A 19,781-nucleotide genomic window follows, 5' to 3' on the forward strand; every position below is an offset into this window, starting at 1 on the left:
CTCACAGAGGGAAACAAGATGACTATGAGAAGCCTGCAAGCAGGACACGAGTGCAACTGCAGTCTTCCCACTTCTGATTCCCAGCAAGTGGCAATCTAACCAGGGTGGCAGGAGTAGATCAGCCTCCCTGCTGCATGCCATTGCCTTCCAACTAATAGAGGGCAACAGTGGTGGTGGGTGAATGTACTTGGCCCTTTGACCTCCTTAATGAGATGTTGATTGCATGCAGAAAGGAAAGCCCAAGGCAGACAAAAGAATCGCCCAGTTTCCCAACATGGAGATGTATTTCCCCTGGCCTAGCTGTACTGATGGCAATTTTGCTACATTTGCAACACGTCCTTTCAAGCTGTTTGGTAACACAGAGACACACAACATAATCCCACTCGCTTCATGATCATTGATTGGCTGGATTCAAGCAATGTGGGAAATGGATTTCGGGTGCTCCCCAAATGGTGGTCAGCCCGACTCCTTACCATTAGGAATCGCAGACAGTTTCCCCAAGGTGTCGTTCAAAGCTTTCAGGAGATCTGAGTTCTTTTCCTCTGCATCTTGCAACCTATTCTGCATTCCTTTTAGATTATCCTCATTTTCTGCAAAGAGGGCACAAAACAAAGATTTGAGTTAGTTTTCTGAAGCCTCTGTTTATTTCATATACCATGTATGTTGTCAGGAAAACAGGAAGCTGAAAGGTTCTTAATCAAATCTAATAATAATAATAATAATAATAATAATAATAATAATAATAATAATAATAATAATTTCCCCAGCCACTCTGGACAGCTTCCAACAAAATACTAAAAATACAATAAATCACCAAACATTAAAAACTTCCCTAAACATGGCTGCCTTCAGATGTCTTCTAAAAGTCATATGGTTGTTTATTTCCTTGACATCTGCTGCGAGGGCATTCCACAGGGCAGGTGCCACTACCGAGGAGGCCCTCTGCCTGGTTCCCTGTGACCTCACTTCTTGCAGTGAGGGAACCGCCAGAAGGCCTTCGGCACTAGACCTCAGTGTCTGGGCTGAATGATGGGAGTGAGATGCTCCTTCAGGTATACTGGGCCAAGGCTGTTTAGGGCTTTAAAGGTCAGCACCAACACTTTGAATTGTGCTTGGAAATGTACTGGGAGCCAATGTAGGTCAGATATATTAATTTCACTTTCTGTCAGTCTCTCCTTTTCCCAATCAGTTCTCCATATTTTCACAGCAATATGCTACTATTATTTTTAAAAGCCTTCATGAAAATCCATCAAATTTAAGGCAAATTTCTCCCAATATACATGTTTATATGCAGTTTTGCCAAATATTTACATTTTTGCAAACATTTCCCCTTAAGTAATGCATTTTTGCACGTTATCTTCACTCATAACATGAGCATTTTCTGTTCTTTACCCTAGCACACATGGTTTCGTACGCGTAATTTGGCTGGAGAACTGCATTGCAAATTTCAGAAAAGTGCAAATTTTGAAGGGTGGCTGCATTTCAGGTTGCATACTGTTTCGGGAAGAGTGAATTTGGTAGATTCGTCTTTAGATGAGAACTGAATCAAAATTCTCTCCCATCCCTAATACTCACAGCCACACTATAGAGGAGCCTGGGCAAAGAGAGAATGACGGACCCAAGGGCCTTTTGTGGTGTAGTGGTTAAAGTGCTGGACTAGGGCCTGGAAGGCCACAGTTCAAATCCCCACTCAGACATGAAGCTCCCTGGGCCAGCCACTCCCTCTGGGTCTAACCTACCTCACAGGGTTGTTGTCAGGATAAAGTGGGAAGGAGGAGAACAATGCACACCACTCTGAGCTGCTTGGAGGAAAGGTGGGATATAAATGTAATAAACAAACAAACAAACAAACAAACAAGCAAGCAAGCAAACAAACAAACAAACAAATAAACAAACAAATAAATAAATAAATAAAATCTATGGCTGAGCAGGGATTTGAAAGTATAACTTATAAAAAAAAATACTTATATACTTGACTATTTTTTAAAAAACACTGATACCTATATTTATATCTATCTGATGGCAACCACACAAAAATGAAAATTACAGCTCTTTTCTTTAATTGTCCGCATAAGCTTGGCAGCATAGAAAGGTTTTCTGTGAAACTCTTGAAGAAATAGAATCCGTAACTTTTGAAATTTAAATCAGGGATTTCCACTGTGTCTAAGGTCTTGGTTTTCTTATATTAGTTTTATACAATACCTAATATTTATAGAATTTTCATTATTATTAGAGAATATGCCTATGGTTGCATTTCGAATTGCACACCATTCCTAGGACTGCATTTAAGAAAGAGGAAACTTGCTGAACAACCGTTCAATAATGGTTAAATTGAATAGAAGACACAGGAGACTTTCCTTAACATCTTCTGCCCTCATCAATAGATGAAACTGCTGTGGTGACCTCAGAATTTCTTGAATTTCTTCAGTGGTGTGTGTGTGTGTGTGTGTGTGTGTGTGTGTGTGTGAATAAATACAATCAATGAGGTCAGAGTAGAGTCACTAAGAGTGTGTTTTACTTACCAAATTCCTATCACATTGACTTGATGCAGCTGCTGCAGATGTGATACCCATTGAAAGGCCATGATATCATGTTAACTATAATATGATCAATACTGGAGGCAGCACTCATACTCTCTCTCTCTCTCTCTCTCTCTCTCTCTCTCTCTCTCTCACACACACACACACACACACACACACACACACAGACATTTTAAGGCAAAACTAATTTGTGGATAAAATAATGTACTAATATCCATTTAAGCAGAAAAACTGCTACAAACCATAAGGACAATAATTGAATATTCAATACACTACTGATGAAATTAATGTCATCCTTTGTGTATGATTCAATAGTCTTTGCAAGCTGTTTTGCATGACAGTGGTGTTTTCTAGGACATCTTCCATAAAAATGATTTTTAAGGCTGTCAAATCTATGTTCCAACTCAGATTGGTGGATATTTGCAAATACATATGTCACAAACTCAGGAGTGTAGTTTGGCAAGGGAAATGCTGATTAGTGCTGAAGCATCATTTTAGAGACATTTTTCATTATTTATTCCCATCAAAATGGACGTTATGGTGCTGTAGCATTGGAGGGAAGACATTTATAGCAACATGGCATTTTCCCGTTGGAAAAAAGGGGTTGCACTGATGGCAAAATCTGGGAAATGAGTTATAAATCATGTATAGATTGCTTGCCATAGGTGGCAAACTACAGAGAATTCAAACATTTGTATATACAAGGTAACTAGGTACATCTAAATAAGAGATATATTGCATTATGTGATGCCACAAAGCGTTCTAAATTGGCCTGTAAAATGGTCTCTCCTAGAAAGACAATAAATGGTCTCTCTTAGATACACAATAGATTTGCCAATTGATAAATTAGTAGCTCACTTCTGAAATATCTACCACACGGGTATGTGTGGAATCAATGAGGAAACATGGCTCTTCAGTGTTGCTCTGCACATTTTCTGAAAGTAAAATAAAATGTCTTTTGCCATGATTATTGAAGCATGTTACATATAGGGTGTCCTGAAAGACAATTTGGAAGTTTCAGTAGGCACACAACCTGATAGACTTTTATCAGGTACAGCCATAGTCCAAATTCCTTTCATTTGCAAGACCAATTTAAGGTGCTGGTGCTTTAAAGCCCTAAATTGCTCAAGACCCAAATATCTGAAGTATTGAGAAGGTTTTAATGTTTGATGCTTTACTATGTTTTTATTTGTACTGTAAGCCACTCAGAGTGGCTGAGGAAACCCAGCCAGAGGGGCAGGGTATAAATAATGGTAATGGTAATAGTAATAATAATAATAATAGTAATAGTAATAGTAATAGTAATAGTGGTAGTAGTAGTAATAAATGATGAATGCCTATTATTATTATTATTATTAGTGCTATTTTTTCTAGAAAAAGAGATGCCAGAACTCACAATGAACACTTTCCCCATTCTCTTAGAATGGCAGTGGCACCCACCTGAGAGTTCTGACTGAAAAAAGCTGCTATTATTATAATAATTATTAAAATTTATATGCCACCCTTCGTAAGAAACCAGAGACAATCAAGAGACCAAGGGTCATTTATTGCCTAAACAATGACTCTTCTGATGACTTTTTAATCTGACTTGTTTTAACATTTATTATTTATATTTATCAATCACTTCATAATAAAAATTCTCTAATATTGCTCCAAGAACTGTTGGACATTTCAAAAGAAAATATATAACACCTATGAAAAACTTTCAAAAATAATTTCTTCATAACAGATACATTTCATGTAGTAGTTTTAGTAGTTTTTCAGTCAATGTCAGTTATATTGACTGCTTCTCTCCTGGGTGCCTTGTCCAAATTATACCAATTATTCCATTCTTACAGTTCAGAATCACCCGGCTCTGAAAACTACTTCTAGTTCTGCAACCATTGAGCCAGGCTATTTTTATGACTTTTAATAAGTTTTAATCTCTGTGGATCTCCCAAATTCCGATATCCAAACTCCATCTGTTTAAAATTTTCCCCTTTAATATCTCAAAATGCATTTTAATTGTTTTCTAAATATTAAGAAGGAAAAAAAGCAAAATAAATTTCCTCAGGGAGTTCCATGCAGACTGGAGGATGAAGTTCTGAAAATCACCATTAATTTTTAAAGAAACTGTTCTGTTCTACAAGTGATAAATATCCCTAAGAGCCATATTTTGAAGTCACCTGTGGTGAAGTTAAACATTGTGCCGTAGTTACGGCATGAAATCCATTCAGTTTACTTGTGACTGACAACTTCCTTGCTTTTTAGACAAAGTTAAGCTAGTTCTCACTCATTATGCTAAGAAGAACAGACATGCAGTCTGTAAGGAAGTAATCGAACGCAGATAATGAGAATAATAGAGGCAACTGCAATGTAAGGCGGCACATTCTACTCAAGGATGAAGAAGCTTAGCCTGTGCACTTATGAATGCAAGGGGCTTACACTGAATATGTGGAGAAGGCCCTAGGTGAGCCCTGACTGTTTTTGTGAAGCAGCTAAAGAATGAGAAGTGGGAAGATGACTAAGAGGCAGACAGGCATCTTTGAAGGCTCAAGAATTTCTCTTTCATTGGAATTACACAACACACCCACCTAGAGCAAGCAATAGTTTTTCTTGGTCTACTTTGCACAACAAAGCAATATTTGCTGCTGAAACTAAGCAAATTATAAGGAGAATCGCTGAAGCAGGAGGGTAGGAATGCTCACATGTCAGACTCTGCATTCTGTCCAGATTCCTAGAATCAGTTTGACACAGAGACATTTCTAGGGCTCAGTAGAAGATACATAGCTCATGACAATTTCTCTCCCATATCCTTCATGACAGTATATGCAAGAAAGAGTTTTCCTGTACCTACATCAGATGGCTCAGGGAGAAGGCTTCTGCCAATTTCATGGCCTTGGTGACCTAGAGCTCTCCAAGACAGTTGCAAGTCCAGATACTAGGCACCGACATCGGCAAAGCAGAGGGATATCCTATCTGGTTCCCTCTCCTTCCCACCCCATAGCTTTAAAACTGAGTTGTCTTTATAAGAAAACAGCAAAAAAGTATAATGAGATATGTCTAGGATATTGGGTGTCATCCAACTATGTAATACTCAGAACATATCCATTAAAATACCGTAAGTGGAACTGTTAGCAATAACCAACTTTGGTTAGCTATTTATTTCAATGGGTCTACTCCAAATATGACTCCGTTGGATACCCCCTGTTAGAAAACATCTCAGAAGAACTACTTTTGGAGATCTGGTAATTGTAGTGTTATGACGTCTCAGATAAATAGGGGGAAATGACCAGTATAGTCATATACCTTAAAGTCTGCTGAATTCTTTTCTAATTCTATGCTTTGGTGACAATGACTAATGGTGGGAAGTGCTTCACTTTTTGCTGACAACATACATTTTTGTGGTCATAAAGGAATTCAGACCAAAAGCTCATGGGGATTTATCTAGGAACATATACAAAGATGATGATTATATTACAAAGGTCCTGTGACTTTGCAGGAATATGTATTACAAGGCAGTGCTAATCATTATTAGGGACCTCAGTGCTTTTCTTCAGGGGATACTAAAGGGTAAACAGCACTGGCACCTCTTTTTGTTGTTGTTAAAAAGTGTGGCACTTACTGTAACAACTTCATGGTGAGTACCAGCACCTATTTTTCTAGAAAAAAAAGCACTGAGTAGAGTACAAAGTACCTGCACACTAGAGATGAAGTTCTGAAAAATAGAATTCCCATTAAGTTATCAATTGCTAATCTGGAAAAAAAAAGGAATGGCTTAGATCTGAATGACCACCAACAAATACAATATACTTTCTGCGCTTTCATTTTGCAATTAACCTTGTTTAGACAAAAGCCTGTCTGAATAAAATATCTTCAGAAATATGTATTCACAGCCCCCTCCCCTTACACATATGTCTTGCATCCCTTTATTCTGACATAGCGCAAGCAAAGGGAAAGAAGAATTTGGTCACTTATAGATAGGAGCCTGAAATCCACATGTGTGCAAAATGCTAGCTGTAGAATCTACTTTTCCTATCAGTTCTCCCCTTTCAGACTTCCAGCCCCACAGAGGGAGAGAGAGAAAAAGGGAGAAATGAGTAAATCTCCATTTTAATAGCTGCCGTCACACGTTTTGCTCTGTAAGGACTATTTCAGCAAATTTCGGAGGTAATATATGGCATTTTCCTGATTAACAGCCATTTTATACCTTATGTAATTGGCTACAAATCAGGTGGATGTCATAATGTAGCAAGAAAACATTCCCATCTCTGTCGCAGACTAGGCCTGAGTTCCTGGAGGATATATTACTTGAGTGGTTTACGGGTTTTCATTACTTTAACTAATGTACTACCTGTAGTGCAGAGAGAGAAATTCCAAACTAATGACTGCTTCTGCCTACTAGCTCTTTACAGAGTCTCTATTATTTGTCTTTTAGTTGTGGGCTTCCTATAGGGATTTGGGAGGATTCTAAGGAGACTTTGTTCTGTAAGTTTTTGTTTTTATTTTAGTGCTCTCTTCCTAACCTAGAAATGCCAAGCCATGGCTTAGGAATTATGTTAATAACACCAACAACATACTGATGTAGCAACAAGTGCCACAAACAAATAAAAGCAATTAATTTCAGGCTCAAATTTGGCTTAATGTCTATCCAGGCCACAATGTGATCCTGCAGGGTTAGAGTAATGTGTGCCAATATATTAACATATACACAGGATAGAGCACTGAGAAAAAACATTAAAGCTTTATGTTTCAGCAAAGCAGTTTCATCACTGTTAGAACCGTCTAATAAAAAAGAAAAATCAGCTCCATAACCCTCCAATTAACCTGTAATAGGGCTTCATGACCATATAGGAGTACTTAACTTGAAATTTTATAAGATGCCTTTGTGGTGATATTAGATTGCTTTATAAAGACAGAACTTTCCCTGGGTACTGTGAGTGAAAGGGGGAGAAGTAATTTTAAAAATAAAATAATTATTTTTTCATATAATGAAAAGCAATGTCTTAACAATGTGATGGCGAAGGTGTTGAATGCAAAGATGTAAAATGCATGAATGCATGTTAAAATACAATTGCTTTCTGCAATACAGCATAAGCCACTTTGATTAGATTCAGTTGTGTAGCCATCATCAAATCCAGTTTATGAAGTTGTGACTTGCCAGACGATCTTGAGCAAGTTCCTCAAGGGAGCCTTCTGGGGACCATGTGCAAGTGGTAGGTGGGGCCGGAGGAAAAAGCAGGCAAAGTCAGAGGAAACAGACAGAATGCAGAGCAGTGGATGTGACTGTAATTTGTGTACAGTAGGCTATGCTCTATGTGAGGCTGACCCAAAAGCTGCAACCAGTGCAAAATGCATTGGCTCAGTTGCTCACTGGGGTGGAAATTTAGCTATCATGCCACTGATGGCCAATGAGCTACTGGGCTAAGTTCAAGGTACTGGCATTGGTGCACAAAGCCGGATAACTGAAAGTTTGTCTCATCTCCTACATACCCAACCAATCACTGCATTCTGTAGGAGAAAGCAACCTGCAGATACCATCCTATCAGGAAGCTTGCTTGTCACTGTATTGGGATTGGGCCTTTAGTGCATAGCTGTCAACGTTTCCCTTTTTTAAGGGGAAATCCCCTTATTCCAAATAGGATTCCTTGCAAGAAAAGGGAAAAGTTTACAGCTATGCTTTAGTGTGATGGCACCTGCACTCCTAGCAGACAAAGCTATTGTCTTTTCTCTATTGTCCCTTTTACAACAAGCATACTAAATGGAGATATCTATTCCAGTAGTGGATGAGAATCAATTTTATGTATGTTCTGTGTAAATTGCTTTGAGATGCCTCATGTGAAGCAATTCATAATTAAACATATAGCTGTAAGAATACATTCTAGCCATGCCAAAGTCAGAGGTTTCTACACACATAAACACAAACGCCCATTTAAGTAAGCAAGAGGCATGAACATGATTCAAGGATCTGTTCCAGCCACACAAAAGCACTTGAAAGGGAGGGTATGGAGTAGGGATGGTGAGCTGTGAGGCTTGGAGAAAAGAGGTGCAACCTGCAGGGGGTGGCATGGCTTGGCGAGAGCCTTGAAGACTGGATAGAAAGGCTTGGAGGACTGCATTCAGGCCCGAGGTTTCCCACTCTTGATACTGAGCAAATCAGCAACACTCAGAATCAAACAAGACATGCGACTAAATGTATCATTAAACAGCTTTCCAAATTAATGCAAGGGTACAGGGGGGATTGCCATATCTTCCTATGTCATTTGTACTCTCACAAACACTGTCTGAAGCATATTAGAAAGAAGGTCAAAATAGATGTGACTCAACGTAGTCATTAGAAAGGATGCCGTGTTTCGCTTTTTAAATGAGTAAGGATGGGGGTGACAATTTTCTCCAGGACTGCAATGTGTGGCATCAATGGGAGCCCCTCACCCACATTAATAGAAGCCATAATTTCCATTGGGATTGTGCCTGGGAAGGGAAGAGTTAAGCCTCCCCTCTTTCTCCTCAATGAATCCCTCTAGTCAAACACACTTGGCTGATTCTTCCAAATTATGGTGTGCTTTCTAAAGTCACATCTAGTTTGACTCTCACTCTTGTCTAACTGAAAGGGTGTTTGTGAAAGTAAGATGACATAAAAAGATATTGTAGCCCACTCAGCACCCTTGGAGCAAGATGGAAAAACTAGATCTGATGCTAAATGTGCCCTTGCATTTAATTTGCAAGTTTTTTTAAAAAATACAAACAGCATCAACTGGGCATGCTGATAATTACTGGGATTGCAGCATGTGGAGAAGGAAAGCTTCACACCTTTCTTCCTGCTGCAGTCCTGAGGACAACCCTTTCTTTGAACCCCTTCATTGAAGGGAGATTCCACACCTGCAAATATCACCTCCAGGAGAGATTTGTTTCAGGACCAACAGCAGGGAGGTAAAATGATTAAACTCCTCCTTCACATCTGTCAGGGTCCCAATAACTATTACCCCTCCTCTAGCAGATGTTGTTTTCATATTTTAAAAATACCTATCCATTAAGTGTATAGTTTGGCCCTAAATAAGGATGTTATAGTTTGAAGCAACTGCCTGTTCTTCCTTTGTGCATTTCTGTCCCTGGGGTCCTCAGACCTTCTGATACAGTATCTTCTGTCCAAGTGTATTCAAACTCAGCGCTCATTTATTCTGACATAAACATCTCTGTTCCTGAGGATAAAAAATATGTTGTTACATCATTCTTCCTATTAGCTTATGTGATCTAGGGTGTTAATGTTAACAAAGACTCTGGTGGCATTTTAGAGATTAACATGTTTATTATGAGTTACAGATAGGTAGCCGTGTTGGTCTGCCATAGTCAAAACAAAAAAATTCCTTCCAGTAGCACCTTAAAGACCAACTAAGTTAGTTCTTGGTATGAGCTTTCGTGTGCATGCACACTTCTTCAGATACACTGAAACAACAGTGTACTTTCACCCAATGGCCATAAATTCCAATTATTGGCAGCACTGTTTAGTTTTTTTCCTACCTGTATGTATGCAGATAGACACACACACAAAGAGACACATAGTGTGTGTATATGCACCTTACAACTGAGGTTAACACTTCATTTATCTAAAGTAGTGGACTCTAGTTCATTCAAGTTTATGCCATAAACTTTTAAGGTGCCACCAGACTCCTTGTTTTTGCTGCAACAAACTAATGTGGCTGCCCCTCTGAAGGTCATTGCTTTAAATTTCTAAAGTGAAACAGTGGTTGAGAGACTATAAATTGCTCCAAACTTCCAAGAAAGTTCCTGATTGAATTAGGATCTGGATGTAAGAGACTGTTGTCACCATAGGTGGGTATACAGTTCGTATGGAAATCAAGTACTGATTATAGAGACAGAATTGTAAATCAAAATATTTTTCCTATAGAGATATTTGCACACTAAGACCACAGTAGATCTCATTAGCTTTTCAATGAAACCCAATTATTGCAGGGAAAGAAAAAGACATACCTTTAACATCATTTGCCTGCCTGTTGGCATCGTTAAGAACCCTGAAGCTTTTTTGCAGAGCATTCTTGGCACCATCCTTTAATGATCCTTCTGGACCAGACGCCTATAGAAGAAGAAAAAGAAGGAAAAAAAGACCCAACAACCAACTACTGTCAGTGAAATGCATGCTAAGCAGCAGGTTCAGGAATTGAGAATCCTCAGAAAAAGTAAAATGGGGCAATTTAGTTGAAGCGTCATGAAAATTTGAAATGATCATCAATGCACTTTAAAGTATGCTCTTAAATCACTATGATATTTATCATACAGAACTAATAAAATATTTTTCATATTAATTTGGGTCTTACATCAAAGCAAATACCTTCCAGGCAGCCATGAAAGAGAAAATGAGAGCAGGGCTGAACTGGGGAGCAGAACTTTCCTTTTGTTTTGTTTTTTAGAAATATTATTTAGAGCAGATTTGAAATCTATAAATTCTTTCTGCATCTATATGAATACAGCTGTCTATCCCTAAAAATAGGCATGAGACGGCCTACAAACATTAGAAAGAGGATTCTGCCAGTATGTTTCTGGAGCCAAACTGAGTCTGCTGTGACATTAAACACATTTGTGGAAGTGTTATGATGTCTGTATATTAAGATGTGTAAAGAATGTTAATGGGCACATGTGGCATAGTGGCTGAAGGGTTGGACTACTGCCGTGGAGATACAACTGCAAATTCAACCTCAGCCATGTAGCTCACCTGGTGATCTTGAGCCAGTTATCCTCTTCATCTAACCTACCTTATGGAATGACTGTGAGTTTGTAATAGAGGAAGGGAGGCTCTCTGGGTTTCTTGGAAGAAGGGTGTTATAAAAACTTAACAGCTAACATATGTGGTTAAAATAAGAGCTTGATTGCTGTTATTGGCAATCAGCTTGTATGATTCTTTGAGCCCTTGTATAAGTGTCTGTGTTTTAGAGTGGGAAGGCAGAGTAATAGCAAAAATGTATTCTGTTTCCTCCCAGAAAATAATTGGAAAGGACAATTATACAGTGTCTTGTCACTCTGGACTGGGACTACAAGTCCTAGCATCTTTGATGACTATGCCTATTCTTAGTCCCATGAGACTTTGCAAGAGGTTTTTAAAGCAGTGTCATCAAAAGGTTTAAGGCATTCAGTTCTATTTTCATTTTCAGCAAATTAGACCTGAACTGTGCAGGATAAAGGACAGCAAGCTGAAGCTTAAGGCAAGGATGATGATGACGACGACAACGACAACGACAACAACAACAACAACAACAACAACAACAACAACAACAACAACTGGGAGCCAGTCCAGACCCAAATGATTGTTTGTTGGCCTTGCCTACCTTGGATAGGGTCATATTACCCATTTAGTAAAAATATCAAAATAAAGTTGAAATTCATGAAAATCTATTTATGCAATTTGTTTTCTCTTATTAAATATTCAAATTATTCTTCAAAATGGTATTCCATCAGATGCAGCAAAACTATACACCTGCCAGCATTAGATTATATTTCGTCTGTTCTTTCTCCCTTCAGATCCAGAGGCACCGGGGTGATCACTGCACTAGTAAGGAACTATATACTGAAGGATTGAGATGATGATGATGATTACTATTATTGCTGTTAACAAATAAAATGTTTAGTTGAATGGACAGTAAAAAAGTTCAATAGGCATAATGAAGATGTGAGACGGTCAATTTGCAATAAGACAAAAAGGAGATGCAAGTTGGATATGAGGCTGAGTAAATAGACTCAGCATAACACATAAGCAGGGAATTTTGACTGCAATACATGCACTGTAAAAAAACTATTGACACAAGCTATTCAACAGATCAGTAGAGATTACTCTTTATCCAGCACTAACTGGCACTGATGTGCATGACATCTTACACAGCTAAAGTAAGAGCAGATCAAACTTTCAAAACTGAATTGATCATTATGATTATCATAATGCTCTATACATGATAGCCAGCATGCAATGGAAGTTTTAGAGCTGAAATCACCATGTATGGTAGACTTTAAATATTGCAGCACCTCTGTGTAGAGAAGGATGAATGTTTTATGCATTGGTTTTGATGTGTGAAGACATAACAAAAACTTGCAATTGGTTGTGGCTTCTCAAGACATGTATGATGTTTGTTAATTGTAATATATCTGCGTAACATCACACACGACTATGTGCAACTTTCACCTTTTTTTTCTAAATGAAAATGTGTGAAAAATTGTACCGTAACTTTTGGAGGTACCCTGAGATCATAGGAATTATCCTATGTACTACAAAAGCTTAAGAATAGAAGAAACAAGGAATGGAAAAGGAAAGAAATAAGAATTACCAACTGTGATTGTGAATAAATACAAGAAAGACTGTGAAGAAATATGGCCTAGTTAAGTCATGGCAGAATAGAGTAAGAAGAATATTGGCTGCTCAAGCAAAGCATTGTAGAGTAAAAGTAGCTTTGGGGTGGGGAAAATCTGAGGACTGTGAGGTATCTATTAAAAGTCTAGTAAAAGGCAAGCAATAAATATACCAACACTGCCTTAATGAAAGCAATAAAACTTTTCCTCACAATTTAAATAGTCTAGTAGAGAGATTAGGGGTAGGATTCAGTGAATGAGTCCCACATCAGAATTATGCCTGTGTACTTTTTGGGACTTCTGCTTGCACAATGGGGCTGCCCCCTCCTACCCCCGCTTGCCTCCCTTAGTGTGACATTGATATACTCCCCCAGTGTCTCTATACTGAAGCTTCTATAGGAATTAAATTGTATAAGAAAAAGAAAGAAAACAAATTCCTTAGCGATAATTAGATAATTATAGTATATATAGCACCAAACCCTTTCACAGCTTAATGGCTTTACTGCATTTTATAAAACACCAGCATTTCCTAAATATACTGCATGTTAAGCCTTTATTATTATTATTTTTTAAGGATCCTCAGTTCTGAATTGGATCTTTTATCATGATAGAACCCAGATTACCATCGCCATCCACACAAGTAATGGGCTATGTAAATCCACTTTAATAGTGGAAATACCTCATCTGTGATGAATTTATTTTGCTTTAGAAGCAAAGAAGAATTCATCATTTAAGGCATGAGACGAATTCATCTGTCATATTTTAATACTGCTTATCTTTCTAGTTGCCACTTAGTCTTCATTTAAGGATTCTTAGGATTTTTAACTGTTGGCTGCTCTTAGCTTTAAAACCATGCAGTCCACAAATCCATAGCCCATTGTGAATAGAAGGCAAGAGGCAAAGGGATTCTAGTAGCAGATGCACAATCATGCCATGGCTGCCACAGGCATGAAAACCCAACCATCTCCATTTCTTCCCTTGGTGAATCCAAGAACCTGCTCTTCCCCAAGCCCAGAGGCATCTCATACCAGGGACAGGAGTAAATTCTCCTGGAGTGAAGTGAGCAAGCAAATGAATAGAGGATCTTTGATCACCGTGTGCATAGCATATGGTGCTGTTGACTGCCAACACAGCTACGTAATTGCAGGGCAGGGTTGTATGTCATTCCTCTGAGCATGCAGGAAAGGACTGTAGTCAACTAGTTCACTCATAACAATATAATCTTAAGAATAAAAAACAGCAGCAGCACATCGACAAATTGCTACTGGAAAACTTCCTTGTACAGAAGTTGACTTTTTTTATACTGCTTCATGAAAACCTTGGGTGGTATTCAACTAAGTTCAATTCAGATTGGACCTACTGAAATAAACCTGATTTAGCTGTGTTCATTTAATTTCAAGGGGCATACTCTAAGGTAGATCTTAGTTGCAAACAACCATTTGATGGCAAACTTGCAGATTACTCTACTATGTGAAATAGGGCTGTGAGTCCCAGATTGTCACTGGAGTTAGATCTCTGTGTAACACATTTCAGGTATAGATACTGGTAAACGTTCTTCTGCTTCACTTTACTTCTTTGCTACGACGTTACAAGCAAGCTGGTCTTTGAGACACTTAACCGCCAAAATCATGACTGTTCTCTTTTCTTAGGATATAGTCTCTACTGCTTTTCTTGTTTACTGAAATGATGATTACCAAGGTCCTAGGAACTTTTAATGGCGCATTTGCCTGTGAATATCATTATATTTTCTGCAGAAACTGTAGAATATTATGTTTTGTCACACTGCACACACTTGTAATCAATCTATGTAGACTCCTTCCTGAGTATTAATGTGCGACTGATACAGCTTATTGCCTCTATAATACATTCCACAGGTCACTGTTTTTCTGACAGATGTTCAACAGCAGATGTTCTATCCTCCCCAGCGAAGGAAGGCACACATCTGATAGTTAACTCTTTATTGACAAGAAATGCACTTAATGCTTTTGAATAGGTGTTAATAAAAAGCATATTTGGCATCTTTCAGAATGATAAAAAGGAGACTCTTTGAAGGAAACATTATTTTCTCTTACCAGTTGTATAGCTTCATTGGCACGAGCCTTTGCTCCTTTGGCAATTCCATCAGCTTCATCAATATAATCCTTGATATTACTGTAGGCCTTAAAAGCTACAGTGGCATTGAAAGAGAGGTTTTTAGCTTCGTCAAGGATTCTGTTAGGATACAAAATACACATAACTTTAAAAACTCCATGGGCAGTTTCACAAGCTAAGGCTGCAATCCTTTATTCAAGTACTTAGGAGTAAACTGAACTCAACGGGACTTAGTGCTGGATAGACTTGGCTCCGTTGGTGTGTCTTGTCACTATGAACCTACTAGCTGGATCCCAATCAGAAAGGGCAAACAAGTCTGAGATGTGATGTCAGTAACCCTGCTCACCTAAGTTTCTGATAAACTTGATGCTGCCAGAAACTCTACTTTTTCTTTGGACTGTTTGTCATTAATCAAAAGACAAGTGCAAACACTTCAACCTGAGCTCTGTGTCTTGTATTTGGTAATGTTAGGACTACTGGGAACTTTAGGATTGAATGGTGAGGATGTTTGGGAGTCCCTGATCTATATTCAAAGATGTTTAAAATAGAAAAGGTGTTATTTATTTCTGCCTGTTAGAGAATCCAACAGTGTAATCAAGTTTATATACAGAACAACAAACTCATGGTTAACATACCCATCCAATATAGCAGATGAATCATTCAGCTCGGCAGCATGGGCCTCTGCCTGTAGCACCTTTTCTGGAAGCTTTCTGTCTTTGATATCTTGGGACAGATCATCTATTTTATCCCTTAGATTATCTGTCAATGGACTTATAGTATCCCGGACATCATCCACATACTAAGAGCAACAAAACAGGAAAGTGTTTAAACAACTGAACACAGAAATCATAGCCCCATCCCATTATTCACCCATTCATTTATTAAATAAACATGTATTATTTATTCTGCTAAGAACTCATCCAAAAAGCTAGATAAGCTGGTCCCCAAGTGGCTACCCATCTGGATGTCGGTCTTCCTTATAGCTGCTTGGCTCCCAACTATTTCAGGCTCTGTCATCAGATATACAGATTTAGTGGATGACAAAAGGAAACTATAAAGGGGAATTAGTCCTCCCCAAATCATTTTCTATAGATTTATTTATTGCTTTAAAGGCATAATGAAAAGTAATTTCCCCAGTGAGCTACAAGAGCAGACCGTTAGCCATCTTCTGGGTTGGGGGCCTCCGCTGCAGAAGACACCCCCCCCAAAGACCTGAGGCTTTTCTGCTCCATCACAGTAGGAAGTTTCTGGAGACGGCTGACCCCTTTAAGTCAAGCAGCACTTGTCAGCAGAGGGGGCGCTAATGAAAAGAGGGAGTGCTAAAAAATAAGGATGCACCTGCTTCTGCTACTATATAAAGACCTGGTTTCAGGTTGCTTGTGGTTCAAGTCTCTGCCTTGCCTTGAGTCTGAACCCTGCTATGTCTTTGCCTTGCCTCACCCTGTATCCTGTCTGAATCTTGTCCCACCTTGCTTTGCCTTGCACCCACATGAGGCCTTGCCTTGCACAACAGGGATATTTGTGAAAGAGAAATTATCCCACCAGATTACCACAGAGTAGTCCAAAAGGAATTAGGAGTGAAGACTAGAGATGCCAATGTAACTCCTGATTCTGACTGGGGCTTGGCTATGACTTTTAGGAGCTTGTAATGTTTGCTTCAAAAGTGAGGAGAAAATCAGAATCACCAAATTCATCAGATTTTAACTTGGCTTTTCCAGGCCAATAACTGTGCAGAGCATGTCACCCATCCTTATGAAGACAGTTATATATCCTAAGTATGGTGACTTTTTCTGTCCCATGAACAAATGCATCAGAGTGTAGCATGTGTGTGTCAAAATCAATTCCACAACAGTTTAGAATGTTTGTGGTCTGGTTCACATGCCACCGTAAGCCGAAGAAAAATCCTTGGCTGCAGATCATAGGTAAGGAGAAGACAGTTTAACCATGAATCTCTGTGGTGCAATGGATCAGTGTGTCTGACTGTCAACCACAAGGTTGGTGGTTTGAGCCTACCCAGGGATGGCTGTGGGCAGGATTCCTGCATTGCAGGGAGTTGGACTAGATGACCCTTCCAACCCCACAATTCTGTGATCCCAGGTTTGGACAACACAAAAAGCCAAACTTTGACTTAGCTGCCATGCAACACTAAGCTAAAAGAAACAGGGAGGAGCAAAGCAATTGTGGTTTCCTCCCTGGGAGCCAGCACATTTTCAGTGTCCTGGTAAGATGTGGTTCTGTGCAAACACAGCTAATTTGTCCTCCCCCTTAGATTTTATCATGGGAATACATACATGCGAAGATGGCAAAGTTGAAAGTTTTCAATAAATATAAATCACATTTGACTGTTATTGCTCCTACTTATTTATTAGCTAAATCTATATAATGTTCTTCTTCAAAAGGCCACAGAATGGTTTGCAACAGAATACAAATTGAAGCAGTTATATACCAGTAAATGCATTTATGGTAAGAAATACAGGCGGCAACCATTTTGTGTGGGGGTTCCATTCCTGGCCCCTGCATGTCACTGGAGCACGCAGAAGCCCCCCGCCCTGTTACCCCCATTATGTCCACCGTTCCACCACCATTCTGCCTTCTTTCGCGTTCACATGGACCCATGCGTCGGCTGTCAACTGGACGCACGTAAATGGTTGCTGCCTGTACATAGTAAAATAAAATATTTGTGCTCATCCTTCAACCATATAATATTTACCTCCACAGCTAAATTGATTCCATTTGCAAGGTCATTAGCTTCACTAAGGATGTCATTTCCTTCTTTTAGAGTGTTTTCGACCGCCTGTCGTCCATCTTCTAAAGCTTGCTTCTTTTCCTATAGATTATATTTGTTTATGTGAGGAAAACGGCTCAAAATGAATATGCATTTGTTTATATATTTTATATTTAATAAAACATTGTGTTTGCAGCACTTTTGTTGCTTATTTTGTGTTATGAAGTACAGGAAGGTGTTTGTAAGAAACCTCAGGATTTCTACCTTCTGTAATATCAGATTTAGGAAATTACATACAAAGCTGAGTAAGTGATTGTAAAATGCTATACATCTGGTTAATCTTTCCAGCATTCTGTGAAAAATGTCATTTTGGGGAGCTTGCCATGATCTGAGGAATCTGATTAAAACAGAGAATTCAAAGGGATGATTACATCATAAAATTCTACAGGGAAGAAAATATTTTAATTTTCTGCATCTTCCTTCTCTCCACCTTGAAGAAGCAACTGATCTACCTTTAGGGAATGGCGATGGTTAGCCCTTCAGGCCCCCCAAGTATTTTATGGAAGCTAGCATCATGCAACTCACAACAGCCTTGAGGCAGAAAAGACTGAAACAAACAGGAAACCAAAACATTTGTCTTCATTTGAGGTTGACTTCACTCTTACTGTCATGGCTAAGCACTTGTTAATGTATGGTATAATGTGCTTTCAAGACTTCGCAATTAAAATTAAATCAAGAGAAATCATTTACACCAGTTGCTAACAATAAAAGATATAGGGTAGTTTGATTTATAATCTGAATTTACATATGCCCATTTAATTCCTGACTTGAGAACAAGACAGAATGAGGAAGTATATCCATCCTAATACTAAATCTTGATTGGCTGGGTCTGTGTATAGTCTCAACACAGATTTTAGAACAATGATTGTTTGGGGCCATGACTACTTGGGTTGCTATATTCCATCTGTACTATAATATACACATGCGTAGATCACATACAATTCACTAGAGTAAAAATTTAAGTTCCATTTCATTCCTTTCTGGCATCAATAGTAGTTTCAGTAATTTAACTTAGTCCCCCAACTAGGAATTAAAACAACATGTCAATTAATTTGTCAATATTTTAAATCTGCTTGTAGTGTTTTAAAAGCAGAGGGAAAAACATTTCTGATTCTGAGAGAATCTGCATGTGGTAGATAGTCAGAGTGGGGCATCTCACCTCCACAGATGTCATATTTCCTTGGTTGATTGCAGATAGTCTATTTGCCTCCCTAATTTTGTTGGTTGCTTCTCTCAGCAGGTCTAGAGCATCATCAACTTTATCTTGGTAGTCTGCCAGCTTGTCTCGGACTTCATTTTTGAGTTCCTCTGTTCTCTTCCTAGGATCTCCAAACAGTTTATTCACTCTCTTTAAGAGGGCTTCTGCTGCTCTGTAAAGTATGAGACACGGTATTGTTAATATGCCTGCCATACTTATGATTCCATGTGCTTATGATGTCTGTTTGAAAATAGACTTGGGTTAGATTTTCTTACAAATTATTAGAACACATTACAAAATTGCCTGGATCCCCTCAGTTCTGGGTGTTTATTCCAACTCTGTAATATTGGTAAAAAAACACACACAACCAAATCATGTGATGAATGTCTAAATCCAAACCAGAAACATCAGCAGCAAATCTAACTTTCTGCTGCTTGCCATGCTTAATTTGGACGACAAAACAAAAACAAAAATCCTATTCCAAAGAGGTTTCGTGTTGACTGATTCTGGCCTAAATTGCAGATTTGCAAAGTTGCAAACCAATGTTTGCAATCAACTTCATTTTTAATTTTTTGCATATAGTTTTTTCAACAAATTAACAAAAGTCCTCTCATTAACCTTCAGTTTACAAGCAGGGTCAAATGCACCCTAATAGCACTATAAAGAAATCATTACTAAATTGTTTTAGATAGTCTTCAACCATAATGAAATGCAAATTGGCATGTGGTGCTTCAAATTAGTGAAAAAATCTATGTTTTCACTTGTGGCTTTGGGGGTCAATTCTACCCCTATTTGAATGAATGAAAAAACCCATACCTTTAACTGATGTGTTATTTAA

At 38.5% G+C, this 19,781-nt stretch overlaps 1 protein-coding gene across 6 annotated transcripts in view; it reads right to left on the reverse strand.

Annotated features, from left to right (window-relative positions):
* Positions 1 to 19,781, reverse strand: part of LAMA2 (laminin subunit alpha 2) — a 365,889-nt gene that overhangs the window by 60,803 nt on the left and 285,305 nt on the right. For all 6 annotated transcript variants that reach the window (XM_077926009.1, XM_077926008.1, XM_077926013.1 and 3 more), the window contains 6 exons: positions 18,905 to 19,115; positions 17,671 to 17,787; positions 15,596 to 15,759; positions 14,942 to 15,080; positions 10,509 to 10,611; positions 474 to 590 (listed from right to left, as the gene is read on the reverse strand). In XM_077926009.1, coding sequence (XP_077782135.1) covers positions 474 to 590; positions 10,509 to 10,611; positions 14,942 to 15,080; positions 15,596 to 15,759; positions 17,671 to 17,787; positions 18,905 to 19,115 — 851 coding nt within the window. The remainder of the gene's footprint in view (positions 1 to 473; positions 591 to 10,508; positions 10,612 to 14,941; positions 15,081 to 15,595; positions 15,760 to 17,670; positions 17,788 to 18,904; positions 19,116 to 19,781) is intronic.

Source organism: Podarcis muralis, chromosome 3, assembly GCF_964188315.1.
Source record: "Podarcis muralis chromosome 3, rPodMur119.hap1.1, whole genome shotgun sequence".
Taxonomy (NCBI): Eukaryota; Metazoa; Chordata; class Lepidosauria; order Squamata; family Lacertidae; genus Podarcis; species Podarcis muralis.